Source organism: Pangasianodon hypophthalmus, chromosome 2, assembly GCF_027358585.1.
Source record: "Pangasianodon hypophthalmus isolate fPanHyp1 chromosome 2, fPanHyp1.pri, whole genome shotgun sequence".
NCBI classification, from domain to species: Eukaryota; Metazoa; Chordata; class Actinopteri; order Siluriformes; family Pangasiidae; genus Pangasianodon; species Pangasianodon hypophthalmus.
The window spans coordinates 13,126,200-13,142,194 of NC_069711.1; the positions used below are offsets into that span (position 1 = coordinate 13,126,200).

General features: G+C 39.1%; 1 protein-coding gene across 3 annotated transcripts; it reads left to right on the forward strand.

Moving 5' to 3' along the window:
- Window positions 1-1,240: 1,240 nt before the first annotated feature.
- On the forward strand, window positions 1,241-15,748 carry mov10a (Mov10 RISC complex RNA helicase a). Of its 3 annotated transcripts, none has more exons than XM_053228761.1 (22): window positions 1,241-1,408; window positions 1,688-1,787; window positions 3,285-3,481; window positions 3,721-3,962; window positions 5,273-5,528; window positions 5,887-6,027; window positions 6,909-7,071; window positions 7,294-7,445; window positions 7,545-7,715; window positions 7,814-7,961; window positions 8,286-8,447; window positions 8,542-8,645; window positions 8,889-8,986; window positions 9,061-9,159; window positions 9,312-9,423; window positions 9,529-9,646; window positions 9,806-9,997; window positions 10,076-10,138; window positions 11,530-11,655; window positions 11,912-12,000; window positions 12,531-12,649; window positions 13,708-15,081. In XM_053228761.1, exons 1-22 carry the CDS (start codon window positions 1,290-1,292, stop codon window positions 13,764-13,766), a joined length of 3,030 nt encoding a protein of 1,009 aa, XP_053084736.1. In that variant the 5' UTR covers window positions 1,241-1,289; the 3' UTR covers window positions 13,767-15,081. The 3 variants fall into 3 exon arrangements, with proteins under 3 accessions (XP_053084736.1, XP_026778492.3, XP_026778499.3); XM_026922691.3 differs by lacking the exon at window positions 13,708-15,081 and adding an exon at window positions 15,099-15,748 and having other exon boundaries at window positions 1,242-1,408; XM_026922698.3 differs by lacking the exon at window positions 13,708-15,081 and adding an exon at window positions 15,099-15,748 and having other exon boundaries at window positions 1,242-1,408; window positions 5,890-6,027.
- The last annotated feature ends 247 nt before the right edge of the window (window positions 15,749-15,995 follow it).

Sequence of the window (15,995 nt, forward strand, 5' to 3'; positions counted from 1 at the left end):
ATAATAAATAAACAAAAATTGCCTGGGTCTGTTCTCTGTGTAAAAGAAAATCATAAAACTGCTGTTTTAGTTTCAGTAAGCTTACCATACAACAGCGTTTGTAGTGTTTAGTGCTACTGTATAGTTTATTTACTGTATTATTTATTGTATAGTTTATAGTTAATTTATTGTATTTATTGACACTGTATCCTCTTGTCTGACCTTGTTTCATGTGTAGCACTGTGATTCTGCGGGAACTATTTAGTTCCTAACATTACATCTGTCTATGATGAGATGAATGACAATAAAACCTACTTGACTTGGAAAGGATGCTCCACACTTCTGAAACTGTCATCCTATTTTTAAACCGTTGGAAAGCATGGAATACTGAACAACAACAACAACCATGTCAATCAGTTACTGAGCATGATACCTAGGAAGGGATGTCACCTTTCCTGACACATCACCACTGCTTCATATGGAGGGCACAGAGAAGTAAGAGTCATGATAGAGGGTTTATATATAAGTCCCACAGGTTTCCCACATGGGCAGTTCCTTTAGGAAGAGTGGGAACGATAGTACTGCAGGACATGATCCACTCCTGTTAGGATCCTGCAGGTACATCTGGAATGCAACCTGAGGGATTATGAAACACCTGCACAGTTCCTGCAGTAGTCACATCCACAATCCCTTAACAATGGCTTAAATTCCTATAGGACTATTTTTGCCCTTATTGACTGAATTTAAACCACGCCATCTTGTGCAACTAGCCAACAGGCTCACATAGATACACCACTTTTCAGTGACAGGTATTATATTATGTGTTAACACTTACTTCCTGTACATTACTGTACATTTAAGACCAGTCTTTGTTGGTAAATTTCAAGTTATTCAAAATTTATAAATATTAGTCATAAATATTAAATATTATAAATATTATAAATATTAGTCATCAAATATGTAATATTTAAATATTATATTTAATATTAGTCGTCAAATATCACCGGATGTAACGTCAAGGGTGCTCAGGAACCGTCTAAAAATTCTAATCTAACAATTTGTTTACCTTCAACAAAATGCAATTTCTCAGGGTTTCTTTTGCTGGTCGTGGATGACACAAGCTTTTTATATTCATATATTCAACTGTGCATGAACGTTTGTTTTTTCTGGTCTGTCTTGGGATCTGTCTTCGTTTTGTACGTGTTCATGCCATTGCTCGGCTCAGCCGTGCCCTTGGCTTGTTCCGCCCTGTGTGAAGCGGTTACTGTTCTGCAGCTGAAACGAAACACAAGCAGCTGATTAGCGGAGCAATGTCTTCACTCAGAGAAGTTTATGAAGTTGGCTTGGATTTCATCGAGTTCTTGGGTGAAAGAAAATCAAAAACGGACAAAAAAGAGCTTCGAAACATTTACACCTCCGAGTTCAAAAGGTTACACTGGGAAGCGTGCTGTTTATTCTGTAATATTTTGTAATAGATAGGTTTAACATTTAAACGAAGGGTAATTCTTAAACCTAACGTATAATGTTATCAGTAGTTCGGCTTATATGTTCAACAGAAGTAGAGCAAATAACCTGCTAACATAAACATGCTAATTCTGTGTGTAATGTGTTTGTGAAGCTCTTGTAGGCAGCACTGTACGGCTACTGTATGGCTAATGATGACTAATGCTTGTATGATTGTGACTTTATGATATTTTTGGTTCTATAGGGAAGGAGGACCGAATTTTTCTAGGTTGGTCTACGCCTTGCTGTGTTTCAACAAAGCCAGTGTAAGAAAGGGAAAAGTTATCCTGCATGCCAAACCTCAGGCAAGTCCCCTTTCTGTGTCTCTCTCCCTCTTCTTTATTATTTCTCTCAGTCAGTTCTCTCCTGCTCTTCTGTCTCTGCCTCTCTCTCTCTCTCTCTCTCTCTCTCTCTCTCTATATATATATATATATATATATATATATATATATATGCATCTCTCTGTATCTCTCTCTCTGTATCTCTGTCTCTCTCTTCTCTGTCTCTCTCTCTCTCTCTCTCTCTCTGTATCTCTGTATCTCTCTCTCTCTTTCTCTCTCTCTCTCTCTCTCTCTCTCTCTCTCTCTGTGTGTGTGTGTGTGTGTCTCTCTCTCTCTCTCTCTCTCTCTGTATCTCTCTGTATCTCTCTCTCTCTCTGTCTGTGTGTGTGTGTGTGTGTGTGTGTGTGCGCGTCTCTCTCTCTCTCTCTCTCTCTCTCTCTCTCTCTCTCTCTCTCTCAGATTCAGGTAGTTTTATTGGCATGGTAAAAGGCTTTGCGTTGCCAAAGCATTGGTAACATTAAATTACAGATTCTACACATTTACACACAATTAAAAAAACCCACAATGATTTATTTTATTGCCCAAACATTTCGGAGCATTTTCTGCATGTTTACAGTGTTGGTGTTATTGTGTGGTTGGTGGTTCTGTTCCACTGCTTACCCTTTTGTCATGACAGGATTTCACAGAGCTGGCAGCCAGGTTTGAGCTTGCTGAAGTTTCTCCTAGCAGGTGTGGGAGTTTGTTCTTGTTTGGCATCAGATTGAAGTTCTTTTCATGGGTTGTGAAGTGGGGAAAAATGTTTCTCTAATTTGTGTATAATTAGGGCATGTTGTTAAAAAGTGCAGTTCTGTTTCCACTTCATTTTGTGTGCAGTGGAGGCACAGCCTGTCTTCTCTTGGTAGCCAGGTCTGTCTGTGTCTGTCCGTCTCTATGGCGAGGTTGTGATCACCGAGACTGTACCTGGTCACGACTTCTCTTAGTTTAGGATCAGTCACTGTGCGCTCTCTCTCTATCTCAGTTCAGTTCAGTTCAGTTCATCAGTGCTTTATTGGCATGAATGTTATAAATCATATTGTTGACAAAGCAAATAGTGCAAGTAGATCAAACCAAAATTTAGACAAAAAAACCCATATGTACACATATTTAAACATTACAAACATCATAAGCAGGAACAGTAAAATATTTATATATACATAAATCAAACAACAACAATAACAAAAACCTGACAGGTGAGTGTGTGTATTCAGGGTGTGTGTATTCAGGGTGTGTGCAGGACACTCGGTGTCTCGCTGTCCCTTAGGCTCTCGCATTGCAGCGAAGGCTGCAGTGTTTCCTTCTCCCAGAATGATTCTTAGTTTTTCTTTCTCTGTTAAATTGCAGAAATTTGGAGTTTTGAGTGTTATGTTTTTGGTGAAGATGTCTCTCTGGTGTTGATATTTTTCAAAGTGGAGGAGGAAGTGCAGCTCGCTCTCTCTCTCTCCCACTCATATACACTTCCCTCTCCTGAATTCTCTTTCATAGGTACGTCTGTACTACTGTGACCAGTGGAGATCTAGCACACACTCAAAGCCAACTGTAGGCTCGAGACCTGATGATGAAGACTGCACCGCTCCAGACACTAGGCAAGGTGCCCCTCACTCATCACCCAGTGTCAACCCCGTCCTCACACCAAAGAGACGACTGGCTCAGGAAATCCTTCAAAAACTCAGGGCAAACAGGTAAAACCTAGAGCCTTTGCTGTATTCAGTGATGAAGCTTTGCTTTGTTAGGTTTTCTAACAAAATGTAATTACCAGCACAAAGAACAGATCTCGACTTAACCAGCAAAACCAAAGATTTTGTATTGATTCTTAGTTTATGTATACAGATGTGCCTCATAACATATCTGTCTTGTCCATGTACATTTTTTTATTTTTATTTACAGTAATCAGTGCTTGGGCTTTTCTCATTCTTTGCAGACCACAGCTTATCTCTGATAAGGGAGGCATCGAGATCACATCTTCTCCTGTGAGCAGAAATGGAAAAGTTGTGATCAATATTGAGCTTCTAGACAGAGTGTATGTGGTGAGGTTTCAAATCGTAAATAAAGGGCAAAAGTGCATTCACTTCACCTTCTACACAGCACTGCACAGGATACGCTGCTTCACTTTAGTGAGTGAGAGGAGAGTGAGCAGGGTTTCTCCTCTGCTTCTTTGTCCAGGTGAGAATAGCCTTTATGAATAATCTCATACTAGACCTACTACCGTATATATTCAGATGGAAATAAGAATATCAAGCACTATGTTAACATGACATTTCATTTCCATTCTACATTACATAAGGAATAATAGATAATGGGGTGTGCTGTTACAAAAAAATGATAATAACGGAGTGGTGTGATGCAGCAGAGCCTGAAGTGTTTCTTTCTTCTTATACCACAGCAATTTGCCAGCACTAATGAGATTAGATTGAAATGTCATACTTTCTAATCCATTTGTAGTTACAATTAATGTTTTGGAACTTCACTGAAACAAGTAAGTTCCTGTTATAACAGCTATAAATAGATTCTCTTTGAAGGTACCTCTGAAGGTAATAACCCAAAAAACACAGATTGCCATGTTATCTACAAACCATAAAGCTCTCTGTTGTGATGACTTTCCTGTGGCAAAAAACCTAAAGAAACAGTTTTACCTCTGACCGTTACTGTCACTCAAGACCCTATCCAGAAATGCCTCACAGGAAACTTCACCATATCAACACAGAAAATTTCTCCTCACATAAAACATATTAACAATAACATTTTTTTTTTTTTTTTTTTTTTTGTTTACATGGAGTATCCTCCGTACAAGTCCCTATATACAATAATGTATTAGACAAGCACTTTAATTTAAACCTGTGATTTGCCTTGTAGCTGGAAAATGAATCAACCCCTTATGACCAATCAGAATTGAGAATTTAACAGTGCTGTGTTATAACCACACATTAATAATGGATGAATGGTTTTGTTGTTTGGATGCAATCATGGAATCTAGGGATGCACCAATCTAATACTGAGTATTGGTATTAGGGTTGATCCTGAACATTGGATCAGTCTTGGATTTGGCATACATTCTGACATTAATTTTATACGTAGAAAGTGGGTGTTGATTGACACAATTAGGATCTTTTAACATCTTTAAAATTAATGTTCAGTATACAACATGACTTTTCTTAAAGCCCCAGTGAAATTATTTCCATAATTAGCTTCTTACTATTAGCTATAACTTTACTTTAATTATAACTTTTTTAAAAATTATTATTATTATTTTTTTAGTATTTTTATATACGCAATCACAACTGTGACATTTTGTTTAATGTGGCAACAGAAGGTCACGGAGTGCTTCAGAGAGTTTGATAGTATGTTCAGTATCAGATCAGTATTGGGTCTTGACCAAAGCTCGGAGCTCAAATATAAGTATTGTATCAATAATAGAAACAATAAACAAATAAACAAAATATTTCTTTTGATTAAAATCTGTTAATATTTGCCAGGTGAGAGCTATGCAGTTGAGGTGAAGTACCAAGCTCGCCACTATGGCTGCTTCCCAGCCACCATGTACTTTGAGTTCTGCCCCGAGTCCGAGTCTTCAGACCCCCCCAAACCTTTCTGCATTGTGAGGGAAATTGAGGCAGTGGTGCACACTCAGCTGGGCACTGAGCTGGGCCCAACGAGTCAGTATAGAGCCAGACAAAAAGGGCAGAAACGCCCCAAGGACCGACTGGTGGAGGAGGGTGTGCCTCCTGAGAGGTAAGCTTACTGGAATGTACTGTACATGTTCATAGAACACAGGAAAAATAAAGTGTGAGTTACAAAATCTAGCTCAATTGGCAGAAAGTACAGTTACCTTGCCAAGTATTAAGTAGTCGTTTCAACACTATTTACTGACATAATTTTATTTTTGGTAAATATGTTTGAGTAACATTTTGAAAGGCAGAATCTACTTTCTACTCCGACACATCTGATATGAAGTGTCACAATCAATAGCCTTTCAGAGTGCTAAATTTCCCTGTAGTAGCCTTTAGAAGATTTGTGTGCAACATTATATTGAATGGATTTGCTTGGATTCAGTGCAGTTATTCTTTCATTCTTTTTTTGTCTTCTGTAGCAGCATGAAACATGCTTTAAAACAAACTGTGAAGCTGAAAGACTATGGGTACTCAGCTTACCTGAAGAACTTGGTCCAACACTGGAACACTGATATTGAGAAACTTTCTCCTACAGCCAGGCAGCAGCTTCTCAGAGTGAGGTGAGCTTCTGACAATCAGAAATATTTACCACTCAGGTTCTGTTCACTACTCCATCGATCCAGGTCAACTCTGAAATGCAATTACTCAGTATAATCTCACTTATTAGCAGTGCAAGCTATATTTATGGAAAGTCGCACAAAAACACTTTGCAGGCTCATTTCTTCTTCATGGTAGGTATAAGTGAATGTCTAAGCTTTGTTCTACTATGGAATATTTAATCATGTAATCACATATGTACTCATAAGTATGCAATATCATATTCATGTATAAGGTCATCTAAAGTTCAGTAACGAACTGTGCAAAGTACAGTAGGGTATCAATGTCTGGAGGTTCTCAGGGTCTGAAAAACATGGAGTGAAAGGATTTACCAAGGCTGTGGAGATTAGGAAAGAAATGCTGATGAAAAACACAGGGTGAAAGGATGTACCAAGGCCGTGGAGATTAGGTCTTCCGCCACCATTAAAACTGAGAAATAATGGTGGCCGACAGCCAAACGATACTAGTCATTTGTGTGAAGAGAAAAACTCTGCCTAGAGAGACTCTGCAGACTAACTCGGCTTTGTTGCTTTTTACAATAAAGTCTATTTTTTTGGCATCAAGACCCCAAGACTGAGAAGTTTTTATATTAGCTGAAAGAATTCCATGACACTACTTTTAGTACAAAATGAATGTGCATCATTTTAAACTGAACAGAAGGCTTAAGCAACAAGGATGTATATGTTTGACAGACTTTCATAATGTCTTAAAGCTAATGGACCACATGTTCAATGCCCACAGACATGTACATTTTGAATATTTTGAGCTTAAACTATATGCAAACAACAAATATACACAAGTGTGTGTATTACCATTGCTTACTAAAGTTTTTTCATGTTCTCAGAGGTGTGTTGGAGTCACCCCTGTCTATAAAGCAGTACGCTCAACGTTTCCACCTTGTCCTACACCTAGAGGAGATTCAAATGGAAGAGGATATACAGAAGTATGATCTGTATAACCAGACCATGAAACAGGACAAAACAAACAAAAACCTGCTTGTACTGGAGGTGAGTGCCAACTCTTTCATGTCTTTAAAGAAAAAAAGAAAGAAAAAAAGGTATAACTGGTATAATATGCAGTAGTGAGTTATTTTTTAAAATTTATTTTATTTATTTATGTGTTCGATTTATCTAGTGTCTTCCTAACACCCAAAGTCATTTAACACCATTTGGAGTTGGCTTGGGTTTATTGTTTCTCTCTCTCTCTCTCTCTCTCTCTCTCTGTCTCAGGTACCTGGAGTGGTGGAGAACAGGCCGTCTGTGCTAAGAGGAGATAACTTGAATGTGTATTTGTCTGAAGATAAGACCCAACCTATCATTATGTATAAAGGCTATGTTCATTGTGTAGAACTGGAGAGGGTTAAGCTGGGCTTTTCTAAGAAGTAAGAAGGGCAACAAGCCTTGAGAATCAGTATTTTGTTATACCATGGATTTATATGCAAAAGTACAGACCTATTTTTTATTTTTTTTTTGCTCTATAGGCTTGTACAGAAGTTCATTGCCAATATGAAGTTCAATGTGGAGTTCAGCTTCAATCGTTTCCCACTTAAACTCCAGCATCGAGCTGTACAGCTGGCTGCTGAACACAGGCTGGGAGACGTGCTGTTTCCCACTCACAATGGAGTCAAGCAAACAGCATTGCCGAAGCTAAGGTCCCTCAGATACAACCGTTAACTCCAATATGACAATAAAAATTATAATTGTTGAACACAGTGTAAATTATCGTGACCTGATTTGCTGTTCTGTGCAGGATATACAACCGAGATCTGGAGACCAACCCTGAACAGAAGGCGGCTGTGCAACACATTTTGTCTGGTCAGCATAAACCTGCCCCATACCTGATCTTTGGCCCACCTGGCACAGGAAAAACTATCACACTGGTGGAGGCCATAAAACAGGTAAATCATTGCATATTTCAGAAATTCTGAATGTCCATCATTGATAATCAGAAAATCAGATAGCACCCCTTACTGGACGTTGGAACTGCATCCATTGTGTAAATTTGCTCAATTTTGCCTTGATGTTTCAGTCTACTCATTCATCAAGGTTGATATCACAAATGGTCCAATAGGTGCTGCAAAATAGATGATGGATCTCGATGGAACAAGTCTGGCAGAATTTGGCAGTGCTCAGAACATTCAAAAAAAAGCAAAAGGACAGTCATAATAAAACAGTTTCACTGTTGAAAACAAATGGTGTGTTTGCATGTCTGCGTGTTTTAGGTGAATAAATCTGGTCCTGGTGTCCATGTTCTGGCCTGTGCTCCTTCTAATAGTGCTTGTGATCTGCTGTGTGAGAGGCTACTGGGATTCGTGGATGCCCATCGTCTGTTTCGTCTCTATGCCAGCAGTAGAGACCCCCGTACAGTTCCACAGAAACTACTGGTATGCATAAGTTTTACATAATCAATCCTGTTTAGAGGTTTGTTTTGAGATTATATATCTTAATTTATCTCTGGAATTATGTGTCTGTTTCCAGAAATACAGTAACTGGGTTGAAGGACAGGCCAGTTTCATCTTGCCCTCTAAGAAAACTCTGATGGACTACACCATCATTGTGGTCACGCTCATCACTGCTGGAAGGTAAAAGCCCCTCTGCCCTAACAGTATTTTAGAACTACACTTAGCATAACAAGATTTCATGTAGTACTTGCTAAGTGAACCTAGAGACTTAACTGCTGTATGTCTATGAAGATTTTATACATATGAATATGACAAAAAATGCTAAAACTGAAGATGTTTTGCCACTCGTCTTACCTCTAAGAATGATTTTCCTTCAGCGTCATACAATAAATGTTCCTAAGCCAATGGTTGTACTGTTTTCAGGCTTGTGTCTGGAGGCATCCCAGTTGGTCACTTCACACACATCTTCATAGATGAGGCCGGACAAGCTGTGGAACCTGAATGTGTTGTCGGAATTGCGGGTAAGTAAGTATGCCAGTCTGTTTGAAAGTGCAAGATGATTTCTATTGTCATTTCTACAATCATTTTTCCTCAGGTCTTCTCCATCCTGAGAAGGGCCAGTTGGTTTTGGCTGGAGACCCTAAGCAGCTTGGCCCTGTCCTTAGATCTCCACTGGCACAACAACATGGACTGGGTAACTCACACTGTTGTATGACTAAATATTTAGACATGTGTAGTAAGGCTCTGGGCTCAGCAGAGTAGTTAAACTTTTTACATTTCCTCTGGAGCCCAAAATTCACAGTGTTATACGTGCTTTTTTCTGTAATATCCATGGGTGTGAAACAGGGCTTTCACTGTTGGAGAGACTGATGACCCAAAACTCCCTCTATCAGAAGAACCAAGATGGGTGCCAAGGTTATGACAGTTGCTTTGTCACCAAGTTACTACGTAACTATAGGTGCCCTTTTCATTTCCCCTTTGGCATTGTTTCCATGGTTAGATGGTTATTCCATCTGATACTGAAGCTAATTAATGTTCAATTATTTTATCCTATTTTTTGCAGGTCTCATCCTGCCATTCTGAAAATCCCTAATGAACTTTTCTATGAAAATGAGCTGCAAGTATTTGCAAATCAGATGGAGCGAGAGGCCTTCTGCCAATGGGAGCACCTTCCAAAACAGGTACTTCACTCTAATGTTTCGTAGCTGTTCTCATGTGAAATTTTAGCAGCTCTTGGCTATTCACAAAGTAATGTTATGACTGCTCCTGTGGAGGACATGGCTTGTTATGGTTACTGTGTGCTGAGTTTTCCAGTTTGACAGCATTGTGTTTTTGACCAGGGTTTCCCAGTGATATTCCATGGGGTGATGGGAAAAGATGAGAGAGAAGCAAACAGTCCATCCTTTTTCAATGTGAGCGAGATAGAGGTCCTCATCAGCTACCTCAAAAAGCTCCTGCTAAGTCAGGGAAAGAAGGGTCTGCCCAAACTCAGTGCCACTGACATTGGCATTATTGCTCCCTACAGGAAGCAAGTAAGAAAACTCATTGGTAATTTTAGTATCTATTTGGATAGATTTTCGATTCATTAACTTGAACATATATTTTCCCAGGTGGAGAAAATGCAGAAAGCTCTCAAAACAGTAAGAGAACTACATCAGTGGAAAGACATTAAGGTTTGTTCAGCTTGTTCCTTGGAACTAGCCGATATTTAGACCTGATAATGATAAGGTTCAGACTTTGGTAAACATTCGTTGTTTACATGTTCCTGATGATACACTCACTGAGCACTTTATTAGGAATACCTGTTCATTCATGCAATTATCTAATCAGCCAATCGTGTGGCAGCAGCACAATGCATAAAATCAAGCAGACACAGGTCAGCAGCTTTGGGTAATGTTCACATTAACCCTTAGAATGGGGAAAAAATGTGATCTTAGTGATTTTGACCGTGGCATGATTGTTGGCGCCAGACAGGCTGGTTTGAGTATTTATATAACTGCTGATCTCCTGGGATTTTTATGCACAACAGTCTCTAGAGTTTACTCAGAATGGTGCAATAAAGAAAAAACATCATGTGAGTGGCAGTTCTGTGGACGGAAGCACCTTATTGATGACAGAAGTTAACAGAGAATGGCCAGACTGGGTTGAGCTGACAAAATGGCTACAGTAACTCAGATAATCACTCTGTACAATTGTTGTGAGCAGGAAAGTATCTCAGAATGCACAACACGTTGAAGCTTGAGGCAGATGGGCTACAACAACAGAAGACCACGTCGGGTTCCACTTCTGTCAGCCAAGAACAGAAATCTGAGGCTGCAGTGGCGCAGGCTCACCAAAACTGAACAGTTGAAGACTGGGAAAATGTAGCCTGGGCTGATGAATCTTGATTTCTGCTGAGATGGGAGGGTCAGAATTTGGCGCCAATGCCATGAATCCATGGACCCATGGAGTCCAGGGTGGTGGAGGTGATGTAATGGTGTGGGGAATGTTTCCTTGGCACACTTTGGGCTCATTAATACCAATCAATCATCGCTTGAATGGCACAGCCTATTTGAGTATTGTTGCTGACCATGTGCATCCCTTCATGGCCACAATTTACCCATCTTCTAATGCTACTTCCAGCATGATAATGCACCATGTCACAAAGCAAAATTCATCTCAAACTGGTTTCATGAACATGACAATGAGTTCACTGTTCTTCAGTGGCCTTCCCAGTCACCGGATCTGAATCCAGTAGAACACCTTTGGGGTGTGGTAGAACAGGAGGTTCGCAGCATGAAAGTACACCTTAAAAATCTGCAGGAATTGTGTGATATTGTGAATTGTGTGAATATTTCCAACATCTTGTGGAATCCATGCCATGAAGAATTGAGGCTGTTTTCAGGGCAAAGAGAGGTCCTACCCCGTATTAGTAGTGTTCCTAATAAAGGGTTTGGTGAGTGAATGTGAGAAAGTTTACACCAAAATATTACATAAAAATATACATTTGAAAATCTTTTGTTATTACATGGTGAGGTTTAAATGTGAAGTCAGTGGGACATGCCTTGTGTACTTGGTGCCACAGGTGGGCTCAGTGGAGGAGTTCCAGGGGCAGGAGAAAATGGTGATCATGGTGTCTGCGGTCAGAAGCAGCAGCAGCTATGTTAAGTTGGACCAAGACTTTAACATTGGTTTCCTCACAAATGAGAAGGTATACCTGTTTTTGCCCTGTGGGTGGGGCTCATGCAATAAAAAAATGGATTACCTTTGGGTCAATATTTGATCAATACTGGTTAATGCTGAGGAAACGGTTCTAAACGGTACTAAAGTAATGGACTGGTAGCTGTAGTATATATTTTCTTTATTTATTCCTTTACGAGAATTAAATTGTTTATTGTGTTAGACTGGTGTCTGTATTGCTTAGAGTAGCATTTACTTCTTTCTGAACCCCTTTCCTTCTCCCACAGAGGTTTAACGTAGCCATGACCAGAGCCAAAGCTCTGCTCATTGTGGTAGGAAACCCCGTCATCCTGAGCAAGAATCCAACCTGGCAGAGGTAGGACACGATATTAGAAAATGAACCAGTTTGAAATTTCTAAATGTGTCCTACAAGTTTAAGATTCTTAATATCATATATCATGCCTTGTGTAAGTATTCACCTCCTTTGAACTTTTCCACATTTTGTAGTGTTACAAACTGAAACAGGTTCTTTTGTATATGATTCATGGCCATTTGGAACCCATTTGGTTGTAGCACTACAGAATGTGGAAAACCTCAAAGGGCATAAATACTTACGCAGGGCACTGTAGGTGCAATTTGTAGGTACACAATTATTGCTCTGCACAATTTGTCATACATACCACATACCAGTAACCAGTCCATGACCAAACTAATGTGGTCAGTAGTGGTCCTATGGCGGTCCCTATCCATTGATGCATGGTGTTCGTCGATAATCTAAATAGCAACTGTGAGGCCATGGCCAGTAATTATATACCTACAAAGTACGCCTGTTGGGTGTATCTGATAAAGTGAACACTGAGTCTATATGGGTATGGATGACCAGACAGAACTCTGTGTGTATGTAAGGTTTTTTCAGTACTGTGAGCAAGAGCAGGGCTACACTGGCTTTGACTACAGGGATTTTGAGGGGGAGGATGATGTGGTGACTCGGCTGGCATCTTTAAAAATCCACACCTCCGCTGACGGTATGTATCTTGCTCAGAAATATTCCTACTGTTTTGCTTTCAATGTTCTATGCATAACAATGTTATCAGGAAATAATGCAGTTAACGAAGTAAGAATAATTCATTACAATAATTTTGGTGGTGTTCAAGTCAGTTTGCGTGTGTAGTGCTCATTGTCACAGTATTCCTGAGTCTCATGATGTGATGTGCAGTAAAACCTCTGGTGAAGTGTACACTTATGCCAAATACTAATGCAGCATCTAAAATGACAGAAATTTGGGAATGTACAAAACCAACATTGTCTGGCACTGTTTTACCATAACAGGAGTGATTTGTCCACCCTGCATTAAAGAATGGAAGAGTGATTTTTTAAAAAGTTTTTATTAGTTTAATTAGTGTTTATTAATGGATATTTAACAGTGGATATAAAAAAGTCTACACACCCCTATTAAAATGACATGTTTTTATGAAACCAAGATAAATCGTATCAGATCTTGTTCCACCTTTACTGTGATATAGCAACCCTCTCCTGATCGATACTTTTCAACATTGAGGTCCTGTACATGCTTTGTGGACCATGGCTTCAGCAGTCGGATGAAACCAAGATGATGTAAAGAAAGTCCTTCATCAAGATTTATTTGGGGTTAGTCAGAAAAACAAATAGATTTTTTTTTTTTTTAGGGAAAAAAGAAAAAACTTAAAACCTGGTTGCATAAATGTGCACACCCCTTAACTAATACTTTGTTAAAGCACATTTTGCTTGTAATACAATGCAACTTGGCACACCTTGATTGGGGGATTTTATTCCACTCTTCTTTTCAAAAATGCTATCACATTGTGAAGGGATCTCCTGTGCAGAGCCCTCTTCAAGTCATTCCACGGGTTTCCCATAGGGTTTAGATCTGGGCTCTGACTGGGCCATTGCAAAACATTGATCTTGGATTTGTGCTTTGGATCATTATCGTGCTGGAAGGTGAAATTTTTCTTTAACTTCAGCTGTCTAACAGAGACTTGCAGGTTTTGTGCCAAAATAGTTTGGTATTTGGAGCTATACATGATTCCTTCTATCTTGACCCTAGCTCCAGTACCAGTTGAAGAGAAGCAGCCCCATATCATGATGCTGCCACCATCACTGTAGGTATGATGTTCTTTGGGAGACAAACTGTCTTGTTTTTGTGCCAAACATATTTTGTAGAATTGTGCCCAAAAAGTTCTACCTTGGTCTCATTAGCCCATAAGACATTTTGCCACATGGATGCTTTTTCCCTGTGAGAAAGGTCTTCTGTCTAGTCACACTACCCCATACGAAAGACTGTCGTCACATGCAGGGAGTGAACAACATTTGCCAGATATTTCTGCAGCTCCTTCATTGTTGCCGTAGGTCTCTTGGCAGCCTCCCTGAGAAGTTTTCTTCTTGTCTTTTTGTCAGTGTTGGAGGGACATCCTGTGATGTCACTATGGTGACCCATTTTCTCCACTTGTTGATGATGGCCTTCACAGTGTTCCATGGTACATGTAATGTTTAGGAAGTTCTTTTGTACCCCTTTCATGATTGATACCTTTCGACATTGAGGTCCCGTACATGCTTTGTGGACCATGGTTTCAGCAGTCGGATGAGTCACATTCCACATTATGTTCCACACATTATGTGTATTATTTCTATTTGTTTTGAATTTTGTTGGTTGCTATATCATGTTAAAGGTCGAAAAAGATCTGACATGATTTATCTTGGTTACATTTTTTATATCACAAAAACCTGCACTTTTAACAGGGATGTATAGACATTTTATATCCACTGTAGATATATTATGAACTTGGAGGACATCTTTACCACCATAGCAGCATAGCTTCTGATGAAGACATCTGGATGAGGACTATAGACAGTTACCTTCATGAGAAAGCAGATATTAAGCCTGAAGTGTCAATTCCACAAAGTTTGGATTGTTACTACAGAAACAATAATGGTTCAGAAAATAGGGTGCTCATGTGTCACACACATACACTATACATATACACCCTATGTTTATTATTTTGTCTGTTAGCCTGAATGTAGCTCAGAATTAAACCTCACAGCCATAGTGCAATAATTTGCAACCACCAGACCACAACACTGTCTCAATTATTAATCCAGCAGATCCAGCAGATTCTTTCTCATCTCTACATATGGCACCTGAACATGTCTAAAGATAGTGACATTGTTATGGTCACATTTTTGTTTCAGCCAAAAGTTTTCCACACATTCCCAGATCAGCTCAGAGACATTTTATAGAAAGCAACATTTAAGCAACATTTAAACGAACTAGCTATTCCACTGCACCCCTCACCCCGGGTATAAAAAACCTAATGAAAAAAAAAAACCTTGTCTTTCCAGTCTGCACGATTCAGATATCCTGCAAAAAACTGTGGCTGTTGTCAAGATTTACACATTTACATCTGCATATTATTAAAAATGTGTTGTGATTCTGTGTAGAAATAGAAGAGAGTGCAGTGCAACAGCATGTGCATCCAGAGTGGAGAAGTGAACAGTAGAAATTCCCGCAGATCAACCGTCAACCATGTGGTCAGTGAGAGGCTGAGCGATGGGCATTGCAGCACCTTCCTAAACTGCTGTTATAATAAAAAAAGAGCAGAGACACTTTCAAGAGTTAATACCAACTATATAACTATACTGCCTGAAGCATTTCTTCATGCTCTGATGTGAAATACTTTTACATTGTTTTCCTATTTGACTTTCTTTTCCTATTTCAACTAAGGTACGATAAATTGAAAATCAACACAGATCACGATCCAGGTTTAAACAGTAAATTAACATAATTAGCATCAAGCACTTAGTACAAAGCCATTTCTATGCTTTCATGATTTCTCGCTTTCAGAATGAATCATTTACTTTTGGAATATCTTTATATGGGTATATGTATTTGTCCTTTTTTTAATCACTGTTAGCTTGCACCTTTTTGAGAGAAGTTTATTGTTTGTCTAGTTTAAAGAATATGTCAGCTGCTATGTTTTAAAGCCTTAATCTGCTCTGGTCCAGATGCTACTTGCATCTTTTGAGGAAAAAAAAAAAAGATCCAGAATGGAGAAAATTTATTTCAATTAAAATTTTCCATTCTCAACAAAGACCACTCTGTTCACACAACATATTCTTACTAGAGATGGGTAATAAATGCAATAAAACACTTTTATATAAAAATGTCAACATTCAGTGTTTCTTTCACACTGCTGTCTAAGATCCTGAAAAGGCAACATACTATACAGAATCAGCTTGTTCCAAAAACAATTTATTTACATGGGTTGGTTTTGCTTCATTCCAACATTCATCATAATATTCCTATTCCTTACTAAGACATATTATAATGTGTGCACA

Excerpts from the sequence above, each read along its gene's own strand:
- mov10a (XM_053228761.1), top strand. The coding sequence starts at position 1,290 with ATGTCTTCACTCAGAGAAGTTTATGAAGTTGGCTTGGATTTCATCGAG. Across the intron at positions 5,529-5,886 it reads GAGGGTGTGCCTCCTGAGAG|CAGCATGAAACATGCTTTAA; the intron begins GTAAGCTTACTG and ends TGTCTTCTGTAG. Across the intron at positions 12,650-13,707 it reads AATCCACACCTCCGCTGACG|CTCCAGTACCAGTTGAAGAG; the intron begins GTATGTATCTTG and ends TCTTGACCCTAG.